This window comes from Aulonocara stuartgranti (genome assembly GCF_965226115.1).
Source record: "Aulonocara stuartgranti genome assembly, chromosome: 1".
Classification (NCBI taxonomy): Eukaryota; Metazoa; Chordata; class Actinopteri; order Cichliformes; family Cichlidae; genus Aulonocara; species Aulonocara stuartgranti.
In genome coordinates, this window is record NC_138939.1 from 31037272 (window position 1) to 31052849 (window position 15578).

General features: G+C 40.6%; 1 protein-coding gene across 1 annotated transcript; it reads left to right on the top strand.

Annotated features, from left to right (window-relative positions):
- The first annotated feature begins 3687 nt into the window (after positions 1-3687).
- On the top strand, positions 3688-13713 carry LOC309707465 (solute carrier family 25 member 44-like). The gene is made up of 4 exons (XM_082534818.1): positions 3688-3920; positions 4662-5330; positions 5487-5614; positions 11807-13713. The coding sequence occupies exons 2-4, from the start codon at positions 4703-4705 to the stop codon at positions 11996-11998; spliced, it is 948 nt and encodes a 315-aa protein (XP_082390944.1). The 5' UTR covers positions 3688-3920; positions 4662-4702; the 3' UTR covers positions 11999-13713.
- The last annotated feature ends 1865 nt before the right edge of the window (positions 13714-15578 follow it).

Below are 15578 nucleotides of genomic sequence, written 5' to 3' on the forward strand. Positions count from 1 at the left end.
TGCAGAAGCAAAAATACTAAATGACGTCTGAGCCATGGCACATGACACAGTTTAGAGTCATAAGGTCATTAAGGCCCCCCAGCTGTGTGGAGTCTTTCATAAACTGTTTATGCTGAGTCTGAGTCTGCAGAGGGTCCCGGTGATGTGGAAGACATCATGCCTCGTCCCTGTACCAAAGACGCCTCGTCCCAGTGGCCCCCAGGATTATAGGCCCGTGGCACTGACCTCCCACATCATGAAGACCCTGGAAAGGCTCATCCTGGACCAGCTGCGACCCATAGTAAGACCACATCTGGATCCCCTTCAGTTCGCTTATCAGCCTCGTCTCGGAACAGAGGACGCCATCATCTACCTGCTCAATCGTGTCTACACCCATCTGGACCAGCCGGCGAGCACTGTGAGGGTCATGTTTTTTGACTTTTCCAGTGCTTTCAACACCATCAGGCCGACCCTCCTGGGTGATAAGTTAGCAGCGATGCAGGTGGATGCTTCTCTGGTGTCCTGGATTGTTGATTACCTGACAGGAAGACCACAATATGTACGTCTCCCACAGTGTGTGTCTGACAAGGTGATTAGCAACACAGGGGCACCACAGGGGACTGTCCTCTCCCCCTTCCTCTTCACCCTCTACACCACAGACTTCAGCCACTGCACAGAGACATGCCATCTTCAGAAGTTTTCTGATGACTCTGCGGTGGTTGGATGCATCAGCAGGGATGATGAGACAGAGTACCGGGCTGTGGTCGACTCCTTTGTCACGTGGTGTGAGCAGAATCATCTGCAGCTCAACGTGGCAAAGACCAAGGAACTGATCGTGGACTTCAGGAAGACCAGGAAACACTTGACCCCTGTTTCAATCCAGGGGGTCAGTGTTGACATTGTGGAGGACTATAAATACCTTGGAGTACACATTGACAATAAACTGGACTGGGCTAAAAACACCACAGCACTTTACAGGAAGGGTCAGAGTCGTCTCTATTTTTTGAGGCGACTGAGGTCCTTCAACATCTGCCAGAAAATGCTGAGGATTTTCTATGAGTCTGTGGTGGCCAGTGCGATCCTATCAGAGGTGGGACCAAGTCATTGTTTTGCAAGTCTCAAGTAAGTCTCAAGTCTTTATCCTCAAGTCTCAAGTCAAGTCTCAAGTAATGTCAGGCAAGTCAGAGTCGAGTCTCAAGTCACTGGTGTAAAAGTCCGAGTCAAGTCACAAGTCTGAAACTTTGAATTTCAAGTCCTTTCGAGTCTTTAAAAAAAACAAACGAAAAAATAATGTTGCAGTTATGCTAAATGTAAATATTAGACCATGTAATTTTTAAATCTGTGTTTTTCTCAACACATGACAAAGTAGTGAACTTAGAAAATATACACAAATTGTGAAATTGCACCTCTTTAAAATGCAGCTCAATTAAACCTAGCTCCAAGAATAATTTTCACCGACAGTTCTGAGATAAGCTGCATGTTATTCTTAGATGCGGTTGTAGGACCAGCTTTAAAATCGCATGACAAAAATATCATACACATTAAAAAAAACTGTATCACCAACGTAGCCTGGACAACATTTGCTAGTTAGATGAAGTCAGCTATCTCATCTTAGCATATTTATATGCATATTTATAATCATACGGCTCTTGGAGTGAGTGCATACACTCATGAAGTTTAGTAACTTCAGGTCACTGCAACAAGCCCAGGTACAGTTTACCGACGGATGGGTACAGGGACCATGAAATGCACCGTGTAGAACGAAAGACCATCGTACGTATCATAAGTTTACCAGTCTCACAAATTGTCGTCATAAATACACATTCCTTAACCGTTTATTAATAGGACCTTTGAGCTCAACGGTAATTAATTAGTAGTGGAAATAATTTCTGGTACCCATCACAGAAATGTAGCAGTGACAACAATATTGTATGCTGTAATCGTACTGGGCAATTAGTGATACAAAAAACCTGTTTTATCCTGTGAATAAAAGTATATGTTTTTGTCAATGTACCATAATAACAGAAGCGAAACGCAATATTGTGTCAGGACAATTCACTATTTATGCACAATAAATAAAGGAGCATAGCGCGACAATTTCTGTTCTTGCTTGTAACCTATATCACCAATTATGTTATGAAAATGACGTATTAACTACTAAAAAACACTGACCTTCGTGTAAATGCTTGGAGCAGACTAACCTGTGAGCTGGAGTGTTCTGGGACGTTATATTTGATCTTTGAATGGCTGCAATCCAGGCCATCCGTCGCATCTTTGTTACTTCGGAAACATGAACAATTTCTCTTCAACGACGTAATCCGATAACAACCGATTTCTTTACCCGTCGGCTTCCCGTGGCTGTCATGCGACCGGCTATTGCAGTTAATAATACAACAGCTTCTTGACATTTTTGTGTTTCTTTTTATTGCTGTATAACTGATTTTAATTGAAAGCCTGCGTGCGCTAGTACCGCTTGCCACGAGTTCCCAGAATCATTTGCGGTTCTACCCGTGAATGACGTCACATTTTCAATCTCTATATAATATGCATGTTAAATTTTATATTTGGGGTAAAATATCAAGTCTTTTCAAGTAAACCGGTTCAAGTCCAATTCAAGTCCCAAGTCATTGGTGTAAAAGTCCAAGTCAAGTCACAAGTCTTATAACATTTTTTCAAGTCAAGTCTAAAGTCATAAAATTAATGACTCGAGTCTGACTCGAGTCCAAGTCATGTGACTCGAGTCCACACCTCTGGATCCTATATGCTGTTGCATGCTGGGGGAGCAGGCTGAGGGTCGCAGATGCCAACAGACTTAATAAACTGATCCGTAAGGCCAGCAATGTTGTGGGGATGGAGCTGGACTCCCTCAAGGTGGTGTCGGAGAGGCGGATGCTGTCCAAGATAAAGACAATGTTGGATAACACCTCCCACCCACTCCATGACATGCTGGTCAGTCACAGGAGCTCGTTCAGTGAGAGACTGAGATTACCGAAAAGCACCACTGAACGACACAGGAAATCATTCCTGCCTGTGGCCATCTCCCTGTACAACGCATCCACTTAACACACTGTTTGCTGCTACAACTACACATGTTTCTTTTCCAACTATTTATTTATAAGTGACTTATGTATGTATATATATGTATATACTGTACTATTCTTAGTTAGCGTATTGTCTGTCTTGTCTTAATGTTGGTTTAAAATGGAGCACTGTAACAAAAAATAATTTCCCCCAGGGATCAATAAAGTATTCTGATTCTGATTCTGATTCTGATTAGGTATGTTTTTACATGTTGTGGGTCATTGTTGTCATTGAGTTGAACTATTCTTCTGTTTTCAGTTATACTTTTTTCCCCTTTTCTTTCTTTCTTTCTTTCTTTCTTTCCTTCTTTCTTTCTTTAGATTGTAAATATTTGCTTTTATTAATTTGGTAAAAAATCAATGGAACACCAAGATTATAATATCCTTAGGAAAATATTTTATACCATGGATGGTCAATAAATTAAACCAAGTCGCGTTCACTATAATAAACGCTACTTAAACTAATATCAGAAACTGGGCCCTGATAAAGTATATATTCAAAACAAAATTCGGGTAAGTTGCCCTTTCTTGCCTCTTGAACTTGCTGAAATACATTTACTACTCCAGCCCTGGTGGTGCGCGACAGTAACGAGACAGCTGAAATATCCGGAAGCGTAAAGTAAAAGAAAGCGAAGAAGACACTTTGCATGTGATTGGCTGTTTGAACAGCATGGCGTTTGAATGGGAGCAGGAAGATCTCGGAGAGTTAGCCGACTAGCTTGGAAGTTAGCCAACTCCGTGTTTTCTTGTCTTTCACCCACGCTAGCTTTAGTTACACATTCCCAGTCGTTTGTTGACGCGATGTTTCATGCTCGACTTACACTAAGCAGATGACTCTGAAATAAACACATGTCCGAATAGGTAAGTAGTCACGAAGCTAGTTAACGTTCAACCAATGCTAACATCGTTTACCCCGGGGCTAGCGCGGCTTAAGCTAAAATATGTTAGCTAACAACGCTAAACCAGTAGGTGGCAACTGGCACGTTTTGTGAAGCTCTTGGCTTGCTCAGTGTGTTAGTTGCTATATTAGGTTTACGTGTTGTTTTCAGCTGAAACACTGGCGCTTCAGTTGACTCCACGTTTACTCAGAAACGCGGTGTCCTCTGATACCGGGGTCAGCTGCATTCTCCTATAATGTGTACATATATAATCAGACATTTGTAAGAGCATGATAGTACAGTTTTTACTTAAGACACTTATTTCTTTAGAAACAGCCTTTTAGCTTTGATTTGCTAGTGTCAGCATGACCCTTGAACTCATTCGTAGATAACTGGATGTAAGTTAAACATTACTGCTCAAGGAGAAGTAACAACCAGTTTTGTATTAAAGGCATTTCGTAATATATTTAGGTAATATTAGGAATGACAAAATGGTACAAGATCGCCTAAATTGGAGAGGTTATTATTGCATCCAGGAGGATTTTCATGAAGTTTCTGCACTTGCCCTTCATCTCCAGAATACAGTGTCTAAAAGAGTTTCAGAACACAAAATGTTTGCCAGTTTTTCATTTTGAATATAAAAAAAACCCCCACACAGTTTCTTTTAGCTGCCACTTTAAAGACAGTTCTGTTTTCTTTCCTTTTTTTTCCCTCCGTGTGTTAGACAAGAATCCGTCTGATGAGGGGGCACCTACAGCTGTCAGGATGCAGCAGAAAAGGAACATCCAGATCATCGAATGGGAGGACCTCGACAAAAAGAAGTTCTACTCCTTCGGGTTGTTCATGACTATGACAATCCGGGCCACAGTCTACCCGGCCACTCTGATCCGGACTCGACTACAAGTGCAGAAGGGCAAGTCACTCTATGGCGGCACCTTCGATGCCTTCTTCAAGATCCTGCGGGTGGAGGGCGTACGAGGCCTGTATCGTGGCTTCATGGTCAACACCTTCACCCTCATCTCAGGCCAAGCGTACATAACCACCTATGAGCTGGTGAGGAAGTACGTTTCGCAGTATTCAGAGGACAACACCGTCAAGTCACTGGTGGCGGGGGGCTCGGCCTCCCTGGTCGCTCAGAGCATCACTGTTCCCATTGACGTCATATCTCAGCAGCTGATGATGCAGGGCCAAGGGCAGCACCTCACACGCTTTCGGCTTGACTCAAACACTGAGACTGGAAAGCCAAAGAAAGTGTTTGGCCAAACCAGGAACATTATTGCTCAGATTTTTGCTGCTGATGGGTTTAGGGGTTTCTACAGGGGATATGTGGCTTCTTTACTCACCTATATACCGAACAGTGCTGTGTGGTGGCCTTTCTATCACTTTTATGCTGGTAAGTGGAAGCTATAGTGCAGTTTCTTGACTTTGAGGCTGTAAGTCTGTCTTATCTTTTGTGTCTTCATTATTTTAGTAAATTTGTAGTGTGAATGAATGCTTCATGGCCTCAACATGTGATTAATACCATATCTGCATGTGTAATGTTCTGCAGAGCAACTCTCTAAACTGGCTCCCAGCGACTGTCCTCATCTGATCTTACAAGCCATGGCTGGACCACTAGCTGCTGCTACTGCCTCTACTGTCACCAATCCAATGGATGTGGTCAGAGCCCGAGTCCAGGTAGGGCTGCTCAATTAATCGAATTTTAATCACGATTACAATCTGGGCTTTCAACGATCATTAAAAATGACTGAGCCGATTATTAGCCCCTCCCTCGTGCTTTACTCTCGCGCTGCTCCGTGTGGCAAATCGAGCGCACCTCTCTGCATTTTGAACACGCGTCACAACAATTAAGAGGACCCAAGGGAAGCTCGGAAAGCTAAGCAGAAGTTATTCGGAGAGGAGAGTGACTGCCGGTGGTTGAAAAGAGAGGTAAAAAAAAAACTTCAGTGGTGTGGAAACATTGTGGGTTCGCGGAGTCAGACGTGGATCAAGTAGACATAGTGTGTAAACTTTGCTACAGTGTCGTAGCTGCACCACAGAGCAACACTGCAAAGTTCACTAAACATAGAGGTTTACATTTTTCATTTATTTTTTATATTGCAAACATTTGCACTGTTATCAGTATTTGCACACTATTTTATATTATTTTTTAAAGTCATTATTCAATACATTGTTATTGTTAACCCTTTAAATCCCTGTAGAACCAGCGCAATAATTTGTTTTGCATATGCGCGAAGCAGCGGTATTTGAAAAAAATAGAGTGCATCGCAAATCTGGACCCATATGAAATACGGCAGTGGAGTAAAGACCCAGACGACTTGCCGCCACTGTCCTACCCCGATATCTTCACCTATCTTGTTTGTGGAGTAAGCGCTTACACTGCGAACCAGTTTCGTAATTACAAGTCACTGGAGGCGCATATCCAATTTACAAATGGCTGGGTGCAAGATTTGGCTATTTTCAAGCCGCCAAACTCTGAGTACGTCATCATTCATACCAAGGTAAGTCAGCTGGAGTGCATCGAGTGAAATAGCCATTTTCCACCCCCCACCATAATTAATGTTATACATTTATCATTAAACTGCTAAAATATCGTTATCATATTATGTGCCCATAATTGTAAAGTAGATGCAAATTAACACATTGATAATTGGGCAAATTATTAACGCCAATTTGTGTCCTCCCTGTCTCCTCCTGCGAATCTTTACATAGCACATATGTCTGCAAAGTCACTCCATTCGATGTTTGATCGCAATTTCTATAACTTCCGAGACCACCAACGATAATATTATTCAGCTATAAAGTGTGATGTGAACATATTTAGAACTTACCGGAATGAAAATGTCTTGAGCACACCAGCTGATATCTGGAGACGTAACAGAACTTGATATCAGCTCGTCTCACGGCTGCTATCGAGGCTAGACGCCTTCGTTTGGTAATATCCGATACATGAGCTCCTTCATGTTGCTTCCAGGTTGGGAAAGCATAAAAAGACAATCCAAACGTATTCCCGTGCCGGTCGTAAGATCGAACATTGCAGCCGAGCACACAGCAAGTACGAACCATGGCTATGCTTTCGCTCCTTACTTAGACCCCCAAAATGGCGGATCGGGCCGAAATCCTTTCCACGCCCACCCCCGTGACATCACGCTCCAAAGCCCTATTCCAGAAACAGGCTTTGCCGATCTGATCAGCTGTTCATAACACTTCCCACATTGAAACAGACGTCAGAGCGAACTATCGCATGTCTGCCATTTCCTGTCCGAAACCGGAAGTGACGTCATTTTCGCAGGAAATGTAGTTTTTTACTTGTAGGCCTTAAAAGCATATACTGGTGTTTTTATAGGTCATGTTTGACTCTATACTTTTCTGAATAGTTTCTGGGATGCTTAGAACTCGAATTGCACTGCTGGAAATTTTTAAAATTTTGATGGATATGCTGTTTTCTTTGCAAATTTTCATCATATGTTTGTTTTTCCTGCAGTATATAGAAATTGCTGTATCTCCAAAATAAAACTATGAAGACACTCAAAATAAATTTCCTGTGGTGGGAAACTATTTTTTGCAACTTTTTTGTATTTAAAGTTTTGAGGGATAAGCCTCTTAAATTTCCCCAAGTAGAAATATATGTAAAAAAAAAACCAAACAAAAGCGATTTTCAATTTTTTTGTAGTTTATTGCACTTTTTTGCAATTAATGTAATTACTATGGACTTAATGCATACATATTATTAAAATATGGGCTATAACAGTTGTATTGATGTATAGCAACTTGAAATGCTCACTTGAAATGGCACTACAGCATGTAAAAAAAAAAAATATAAGCTCTGGTGGACTTGGTTCTATAGTAGGTCTTAAAGGGTTAAATAAATATCGTCAAATAATCGAGATCTCAATTTCAGTGAAAATAATCGTGATTATAATTTTTGCCATAATCGAGCAGCCCCAAGTCCAGGTAAGCTATTATATTTCTCACCAAATACAAATGTTGGAAGTATAGACTGTATATAAGGGAAAACTGCTTCCTGTCGAATGGCATACAGGTGGTGGCACCTTTGGTTGCAAAAAGAAGTCTGTGTGAAAATGACCCTTCCTATTCTTTATCACCAGCAGGATTGCCTGTGCTTCCAGCTTTGCATATCCATTTTTAAATGCTGGTAGAAATGCAACCAAATAAGTTAGAGCATTATTTTTTTTGCATATAAAACTCCAGGAGTTGTGCTTATATCGTGCCTTCAGCGTGTCCCAGACCGCTGTTTCCTTCTGCTAATGTCAATCACGTGAAAAGCATGTGCAACAACAAAAACATTATAATGCTGATGCAGGTGTTTTATCAATATGATCAGCTGTTCACAGCGCTTCCTGTGTCGCAATATATATCACCACGTTTTCATCATAAACTGTTAAATGTTTTCATGAGTGCCAATAACTGCGAAAACAAAAAGATGTAATTCCTCCCCCCCTTTTTTCCCTCTCCAAGGCTTATCACAGCTTCACTTGTGTTATTAAAAAGTCATGTTTGACTTTTGTGCCTTAGAAGTTTGAATGCACTTTTGGAAATGGTCTGTGTTGATGTGCATGCATACGTTTTGCATATTGGCCACAATATACATTTATTTTCATTTTTGCTGCAGGTTATAGCAAGAGTACCTCAAAATGAAGTTATGAATAATGTGTTTAAAAAAACATTTTAAGCTTTTTGGTGGTCTGTTGCACTTTTAAGCAATTTATTTAGTCTCTCTGGACTTATTGCGAACATATGATTAAAATTTAGGATATAGAAGTTATATTTATGTATAGCAAGTTGAATGTGTTGCAAAAAATGGCACTAAAGTCAAAGTTAGCTTTATCTTCAAAAACCATATGTACAGATTATACACAGGAATTTTAAATTGCAGCGCTCCCACGGCCCTCAGTGTTACACTAAACAAACATAAACATTTTATATACACAACAGAGTCCAACACAATCCACTTGTTTGAAGTCAAGAGTTCATGTGCATAAGTCAACTGCACATTTCTATGTGAAGCTTGCATGTTCCCTCTGTGCTTATGTGGCCTTCTTGCCCACATGGCTACCTTGCCACAGTCCAAAAACACCCATGCTAGCATAAATAGTAGTTATAAATTGGCTGTAAGTGTAAATGTGAAGAGTTGTCTGGGTGTGTGTGTTACAGTTGAATCCTTGTAGAGTCTGTGATGTAACGTACACATGTGGCCGAGGCTGTTACCAGCATTCATACCTGCGGGTGTTAACCACCTTGTAATTATGTCCAGGTGTCTTATATGCGATGGCAGCCTTGATAGAAACAAATCTATAAAGTCATTATAAATAATGCTGTGATTATTAGGTGAGGTGGTGATGGTTCTGTCACTGATAAACTGAAGAACTGCAGAGAAAATGTAGCCAGAAATGCACAGGAGGGATCGAAAGTACAGAAAAGGCCGATTACACTGGTTGCTCCATTGATGTGACGTGTAGTTACATTTCCAGAGAGGTGCATGTCATGTCGGGTTATGCCATGGGTGATAGTGTAGAGTTTCAGAGGTGTTTGTGGTTATGACATACCTACAGTGATGTTTCAATGCAGAAGTCAAAATCAGCTATTAGCCCAGTGACAAATTGGCAACCTGTCCGAGGCGTCGTCCCCCTCCACCACCCTTTAATGGATGGTCTCATTTGAGTCAAACATGATCAGGAAATGTCATTTATTTATTTATTTATTTTGGATCGGTGCTATTCTTCTTTAAGTTCTCTCTAAACCATAGATGATCTGGTAGCCCTTACTTCAAGACCAGGGCCCTATTTCAGGAAGCCGGTTTAGTGCAAACTCTGAGTAAGTATACCCTGAGTTAACGAAAACTCTGGGTTTTCGGTTTCACAAAGCGAGTTTAGATTAATTCTGAGTGAGTTACTATGACGACACACTCCGTGAAGCTAACCTGCCCCCTAGCAGGTTTACTTCAACTAACCCTGACCTTCTCCGCCTCTTTGTCGGAAACCTGACTGTAGGAAGTGTCAGACATGGCGTGCCCCTTCCTTGAAGAGCCAGTAGATGTTGAAGCCCAAATTCTCCGCAGAGCTCTCCGCCGGGAGAGAGTGATTAGAGCGCGTTTGGACATTTTATCATTTCTTGATGATTTTCTGTGTGAACGTTACCGTTTTTCAGCACAATCTACAATTTATTTGAATAACATCCTCAGGCCTAATATTGCTCATGTGACACATCGTGGACATCCTCTCAGTTCTGTACATATTATTTGTATTGCACTTCGGTTTTTTGCAAACGGGAGCTTTCTGTATAATATTGGTGACGCTGAGCACGTTTCCAAGGCTACCGTCTGTCGGGCAGTCAGGAATGTTACAGTTGCACTGAAACGTCTCCTGTACCCGTTTGTGGTGTTCCCCGGTCATAGACCCACAAGATTCATCAAAGAGGGATGCCACAAAATTGCAGGTATCAGGATGAACGAAACTTAATTCATGATGTGGTGATACTTGAACTACTACTTAAATTTTACATTTATTCTCACGGTTCCCAGGCGTGATTGGCTGTATAGATGGCACTCACATTCCAATCATTGCTCCTTCAGTAAATGAAGGAGACTATGTGAACAGGAAGTCTTTCCACAGCATTAATGTGCAGGTACATAGTTCCCTGTAGCATTTCAAACTAACAAATTATTTCATTATTAGTAATGGATGCTAATTTGTGTTCTCTGCACTGTGAAGATCATGTGTGATGCTGCCAACATTATCACAAATGTGGAAGCCAACTGCTCAGCCTCTGTGAGTGGTGGTGGTGGAGGACCCCCACCTGTTTTTCGGGCCTCCGCTTTTTTTTCTGTTGGCTATAACGGGTCACATTTGAGCATACAGAGTAAGCAAATATGTACTTGTAATGTGCTCAGATAATTTCAATAAGTGCTTACAGAGGGGAAATTAATGTAGCCTCTAACTGCAATTGATTTACATGGGACAAACAGACCAAGCACTATGGCTCATAATACAATTACACCTTACCTGTTTGGACTATATTTTTATATTTCATTTGTACTTGCTGCCAGGAACGTTTGGGGCCTGTTGGGTTGCACCTGCGCTCACATCACATCACAAAATCAAATGTATGAAATACAAAATAAAATAAAATGAAATGAAATGAAATAACGTGTTAAATGGGTGGAAATCCCTAGATCAATGTTTAAATTAACACTCACGCATCGACTCTGTCGGCTTTGTTTTGCCATGCATGCTCTCTTTCTTTTGCAGCTGAGGCTGTGTTACTTTTTTTCCGCAAAATTTGCATGTTATCGGCATATGCTGCCATCAGAATTTCGGCCTCAAGCGCTGTAAAATACATTGACCGCGCCTTCTTTCCCTCCGTCTCCATGGTGACTCGCTCAATCTGTGCTCCACTAATCAGGGCTTTATGTATCCTCGTGCGTGCGCTTAACTTGGGGTTAAAGCAACTCCGCGTTGACTGAACTAATTGTTATCAGCCTTTCTGAAACCGAATATTCCGAGTTGGACAGTTCGGGGTTACTCAACCCTGAGTATCGTTTTTCACTCTGAGTTTTCTAAACCGGCTTCCTGAAATAGGGCCCAGGTCCAGCTTGTAAAACAAACAAACAAACAAAAAAAAACATGACCAAAGAGTAAAACTTTATTTTGACAATGACTCACAATTTTTTTTATTATTATTTTTTTGAACTAACTCGCAGTTTCTCCCTTAAAGCGTAAATATTACATTACTAAACGAAAATAAGGAAATGTTTGCCTTGACTGACTAGATTAAACACATTACCCAGCCCTACTCTTAGCTGTGATGTTTGTGTGGTTCTAAATGGTAATGGGATTTGTATGTGTTTAGGTTGAAGGGAGGAACTCCATCATTGAGACGTTCAGGGAGCTGATCAAAGAGGAGGGCTTCTGGGGATTGACCAAAGGACTGTCTGCACGCATCATTTCATCCACACCCACCGCCATCGTCATGGTGGTTGGCTATGAGACACTAAAGAAACTGAGTTTGCGACCAGAGCTGGTGGATTCAAGACACTGGTAGAAGATATCTGGAGAGACAATATAAGGACCAGTTTGTTGTGCCACTTGTAGCCCTCAACCCTAATTTAGACTTTGTGTGTAAGTACTGAGTGAAAAAGGATTTGCTTTAATTGCATTTAACAGCCCTGGGGTCAAAATGGAGTAATTTAAATACACACTATGAATTCTAATCTTCAAACTTCAAACCAACTTCAAACAAACAAACAAACCAGTAACCTTAACATGAATTACCTGGTTATTAAGAATATTAACCAGGTTTACAGTTTTTATGTGTTGCCGATTAACAGAACCTGCTGCTGTTTGGTACGAATTAAAGGGGTGATGCCATTTTGTTTCAGTAATGGCGAGGGCATGGAAGATAATGCAGCCTAATGGGACTTACTTTATATATTTACTTTATATATTTGATCCTCATGTGTTGGCATTTTGATGATTGAAAGTCTTGTTTGAGGACCTTTGCTGTGGAGAGTTGATTGCTGACAGTTATTATGTTTGATCATTTGTGTGAATAACCAGATGGTTACTGTAGTAACCTGTGTTTGTGCTCTTCTAAAAAAAGCCAAGATGTGTTTTGATGATGGTTTGGATGAAGTTCATTTAACTGGCGATGACGCATTCACATCAGCAGTAAATAAATCTTTCCCAAGTGTTTGTGTCCTTATGTTCACCAGACTGGCTTTTCCGTTTGAAGTTCCTTTTTCTTGGCCTTTTTTTGTTGTTTTTTTTTAAAACCTGCCTTTTTAATGCGAATGCTTTTTAAAGCTGTGTGCATCAGCCAGGTTGCATTCAAACATTTCACTTTAGAATCTACAATGTGACAGATTTTTATTTTGATTCAAAGTCCTCATGCACTTGACACGATCCAAAACATGGTACATATACCGTATAATGTTTTATTTACACTTTTTACTGACTTTACTGAGGGGTTTTATTAGCAGTGTTGAAAATATCACTGTGATCAAGCTGGTTAGTAAAAGGCTCATTTAGTGTTTTGTTATCTAACAGGAAGGCGACTACAAGTGAAATCTTTCCATTATGCTCGGGCTGTGACTCTAACCTGGTTGTGAACTAACTGCTGTTTCGCTATTGTGACAGTATATGTGCAATAATGTGAATGCTTTGTCCATTTCAGCACAATGTATTTGTATGTTTCCTCTAAGCTGTGTGAATTTTAAAAAGACCTAAATTATTATTTTTTCAGGTTTATTTTCTTTTGGGGAATATGGTGACTAACATTTGCTTAAGAGGAGTAACTTTGGGCTCACAGAGGTGTTTTTAGTTGCACTTTGTAGAAGGTAGTCAATTACAAAACAAAACATTTATTTTAAATAATCTGAAATGGTCAGATTGTAGAAAGGATTCTAAGACAGGAGAAGGTAACGTGTCTAAACGTTTAGGTGGAGCCATAACTGTCCATGTGTTAAGTTACGCGTACGTCTGCTGTGTTGGAATAACTCACGGGATCCCAGTTGGACTTTGGAATGAACCAAAACTAAGACTCCATATGGATGAGCTGGGAATTCATGCAAAATGCTTTTTTAAGATTAATACTTTTTTCCCCATTTTCATTTATGCAGCCTCGAGTGACTAATGAAAGTGATATATTTTTGTCTTTTACTGTAAATCTAAACCTGATTATGTCACGCAGAATACACCTGGGTTCATATCATGTGTCAGTGTGTCTTCAGGTATTTGTTCAATAAAACATAAGAGCTATAAAAAGGAGTCTGTCAGTTATTATAGTTTTTTCTTTTTGGGGGGGGGGGTGTTTCTACTTGAATCTTTGACTTTGCTTTTAATCCAGTAGTTTCCATATTGGGTTTTCTTGTTTCTGTTCAGTTTTTATTTATTTCCAGTTTAATTTTTGATTAGTTTCAGTGTTGGCTTTAGTGTTGTTATTGTTTTTTATCTTAGTGATTCAAGGAAATAATCTCACTGAGATTAAAATCTTTTTAATTATTATTGTAATGAGGGTGCATGTCAATATTGTGCATTCCTGTGTACGGTCCTCGGGGAGTTCAACGTGCAGATAAGAGGGTCTGATGGGACAATGTGTTTCCTTGATGTTCACCTAACCGTAAGGCATCCATAGATCTTATCCAAGGTGACGCTCTGGCACCAAAGGTCATATCTCATTATGTTAGTTAGATAATGAGATGAAAGGATCTACTTTGCAAAGTCCACTGGGTTTAAATGGTGTTATTCCCAATAGAATAGCTTTGCAAATATTTTAGTGTGAAGACTGGAATCCTTGTTATCATAATAATAAAAGTGCTAGTGTACAGTCACACGTTCTCAGTTCTTCAGAAAGGTCACTGGAGACCTACACGAGTGAAAAACCCTGACTCTTTAAGATCAGATTAAACAGATTGCAGCACCAACGCAACTGACACGTACGTTAAAAAGCTCAATTTGCATGAGCTGGACAACAGATGGCAAAAGGCAATGCTCTTACAGCGTACACTCTTCCCTCTGAGCCTGTCACACATCCTCCAACTGTCTCTCTATGCCAAACAAAACGTTCACTTTCCCTTTGAAAATAAAGCCACCCAGAGACCAACGGACAAATCTACTGATGAATGAAACAAACAAGGAGGCCGAGTGAAGACGGCAGAGGCCTCCTTTGAGCTGACACTTCCTGGTGGGATGACAGAGTGCTCCCTGTTCTGAGCTATACATTAATTATCAAGCCATGTCTGGGAGGCATTTTGTCAAAAAGATTGATGAGGGGCCGTCAGACGGAGAACAAATCTGACTTGGCCAGGGTTAAAGGGAGGGCCCCTCATTCTCATGGGATGTATTGGTGGAAGCTGTGTAGGGTGTGTGGTGCACTGAAAGCATCCACATGAGCGTGGTATTGAAAAGACGATTACACAAGAATGTTGTTTGATATGTGAAGAGAGGGCAAATAGTGACCACAAAGGAGTTTTATTACATAAGTCTATGTCTCATCTTCAGCGAAAGTGATGAGATGATGATGTGTTCATTGTGTGGATGAAAATTTCATCTTTAGAAGACCGCTGTAATCTTTTCTCCTCTCCACCTTATACTGTAAAGTGATTCCTTTGCAGCCTAACAAACAGAAGGGAGACATAAGATGGGGGTCCTAATTCAATCAGTCCTCATTTCAAGCAAAAATAAAGGTCATGCAACAGATTGTGACACTGCTTCTGCAAGGGAACTCCACATAGGTGTTAAAATTTGGGAAACAGTGTCTTCATATGGACAGCTTTTATTGTCTTGTAACAAATCCAGAAAACAACTTATAACGCACCACGTTCACCTCTGTAGAGGTGGAAACCCCTCCAACTACTCAAAAACTAAGCAAAAACACGATTTCTGCTACTTCAAACACATCCTTTAAAATCGGATTTGCTATTCAGTACATGATAGCGCTCTTTGTTTAATCAGCTCTGAGAAATTTAGCGAAAAAGATTTGAATTTATTTCCACTGCAGATGAGATGAGACCTGAAAACCTTGAAACTAAACAGCAGTTTGAGGTCATGAAAAGAATTCTCTAATCAGAACAAACCATCAGAGATATGTGTGTGTGTGTGTGTGTGTGTGTGTGTGTGTGTGT

Excerpts from the sequence above, each read along its gene's own strand:
- LOC309707465 (XM_082534818.1), top strand. The coding sequence starts at position 4,703 with ATGCAGCAGAAAAGGAACATCCAGATCATCGAATGGGAGGACCTCGAC. Across the intron at positions 5,331-5,486 it reads TTTCTATCACTTTTATGCTG|AGCAACTCTCTAAACTGGCT; the intron begins GTAAGTGGAAGC and ends AATGTTCTGCAG. Across the intron at positions 5,615-11,806 it reads TGGTCAGAGCCCGAGTCCAG|GTTGAAGGGAGGAACTCCAT; the intron begins GTAGGGCTGCTC and ends GTATGTGTTTAG.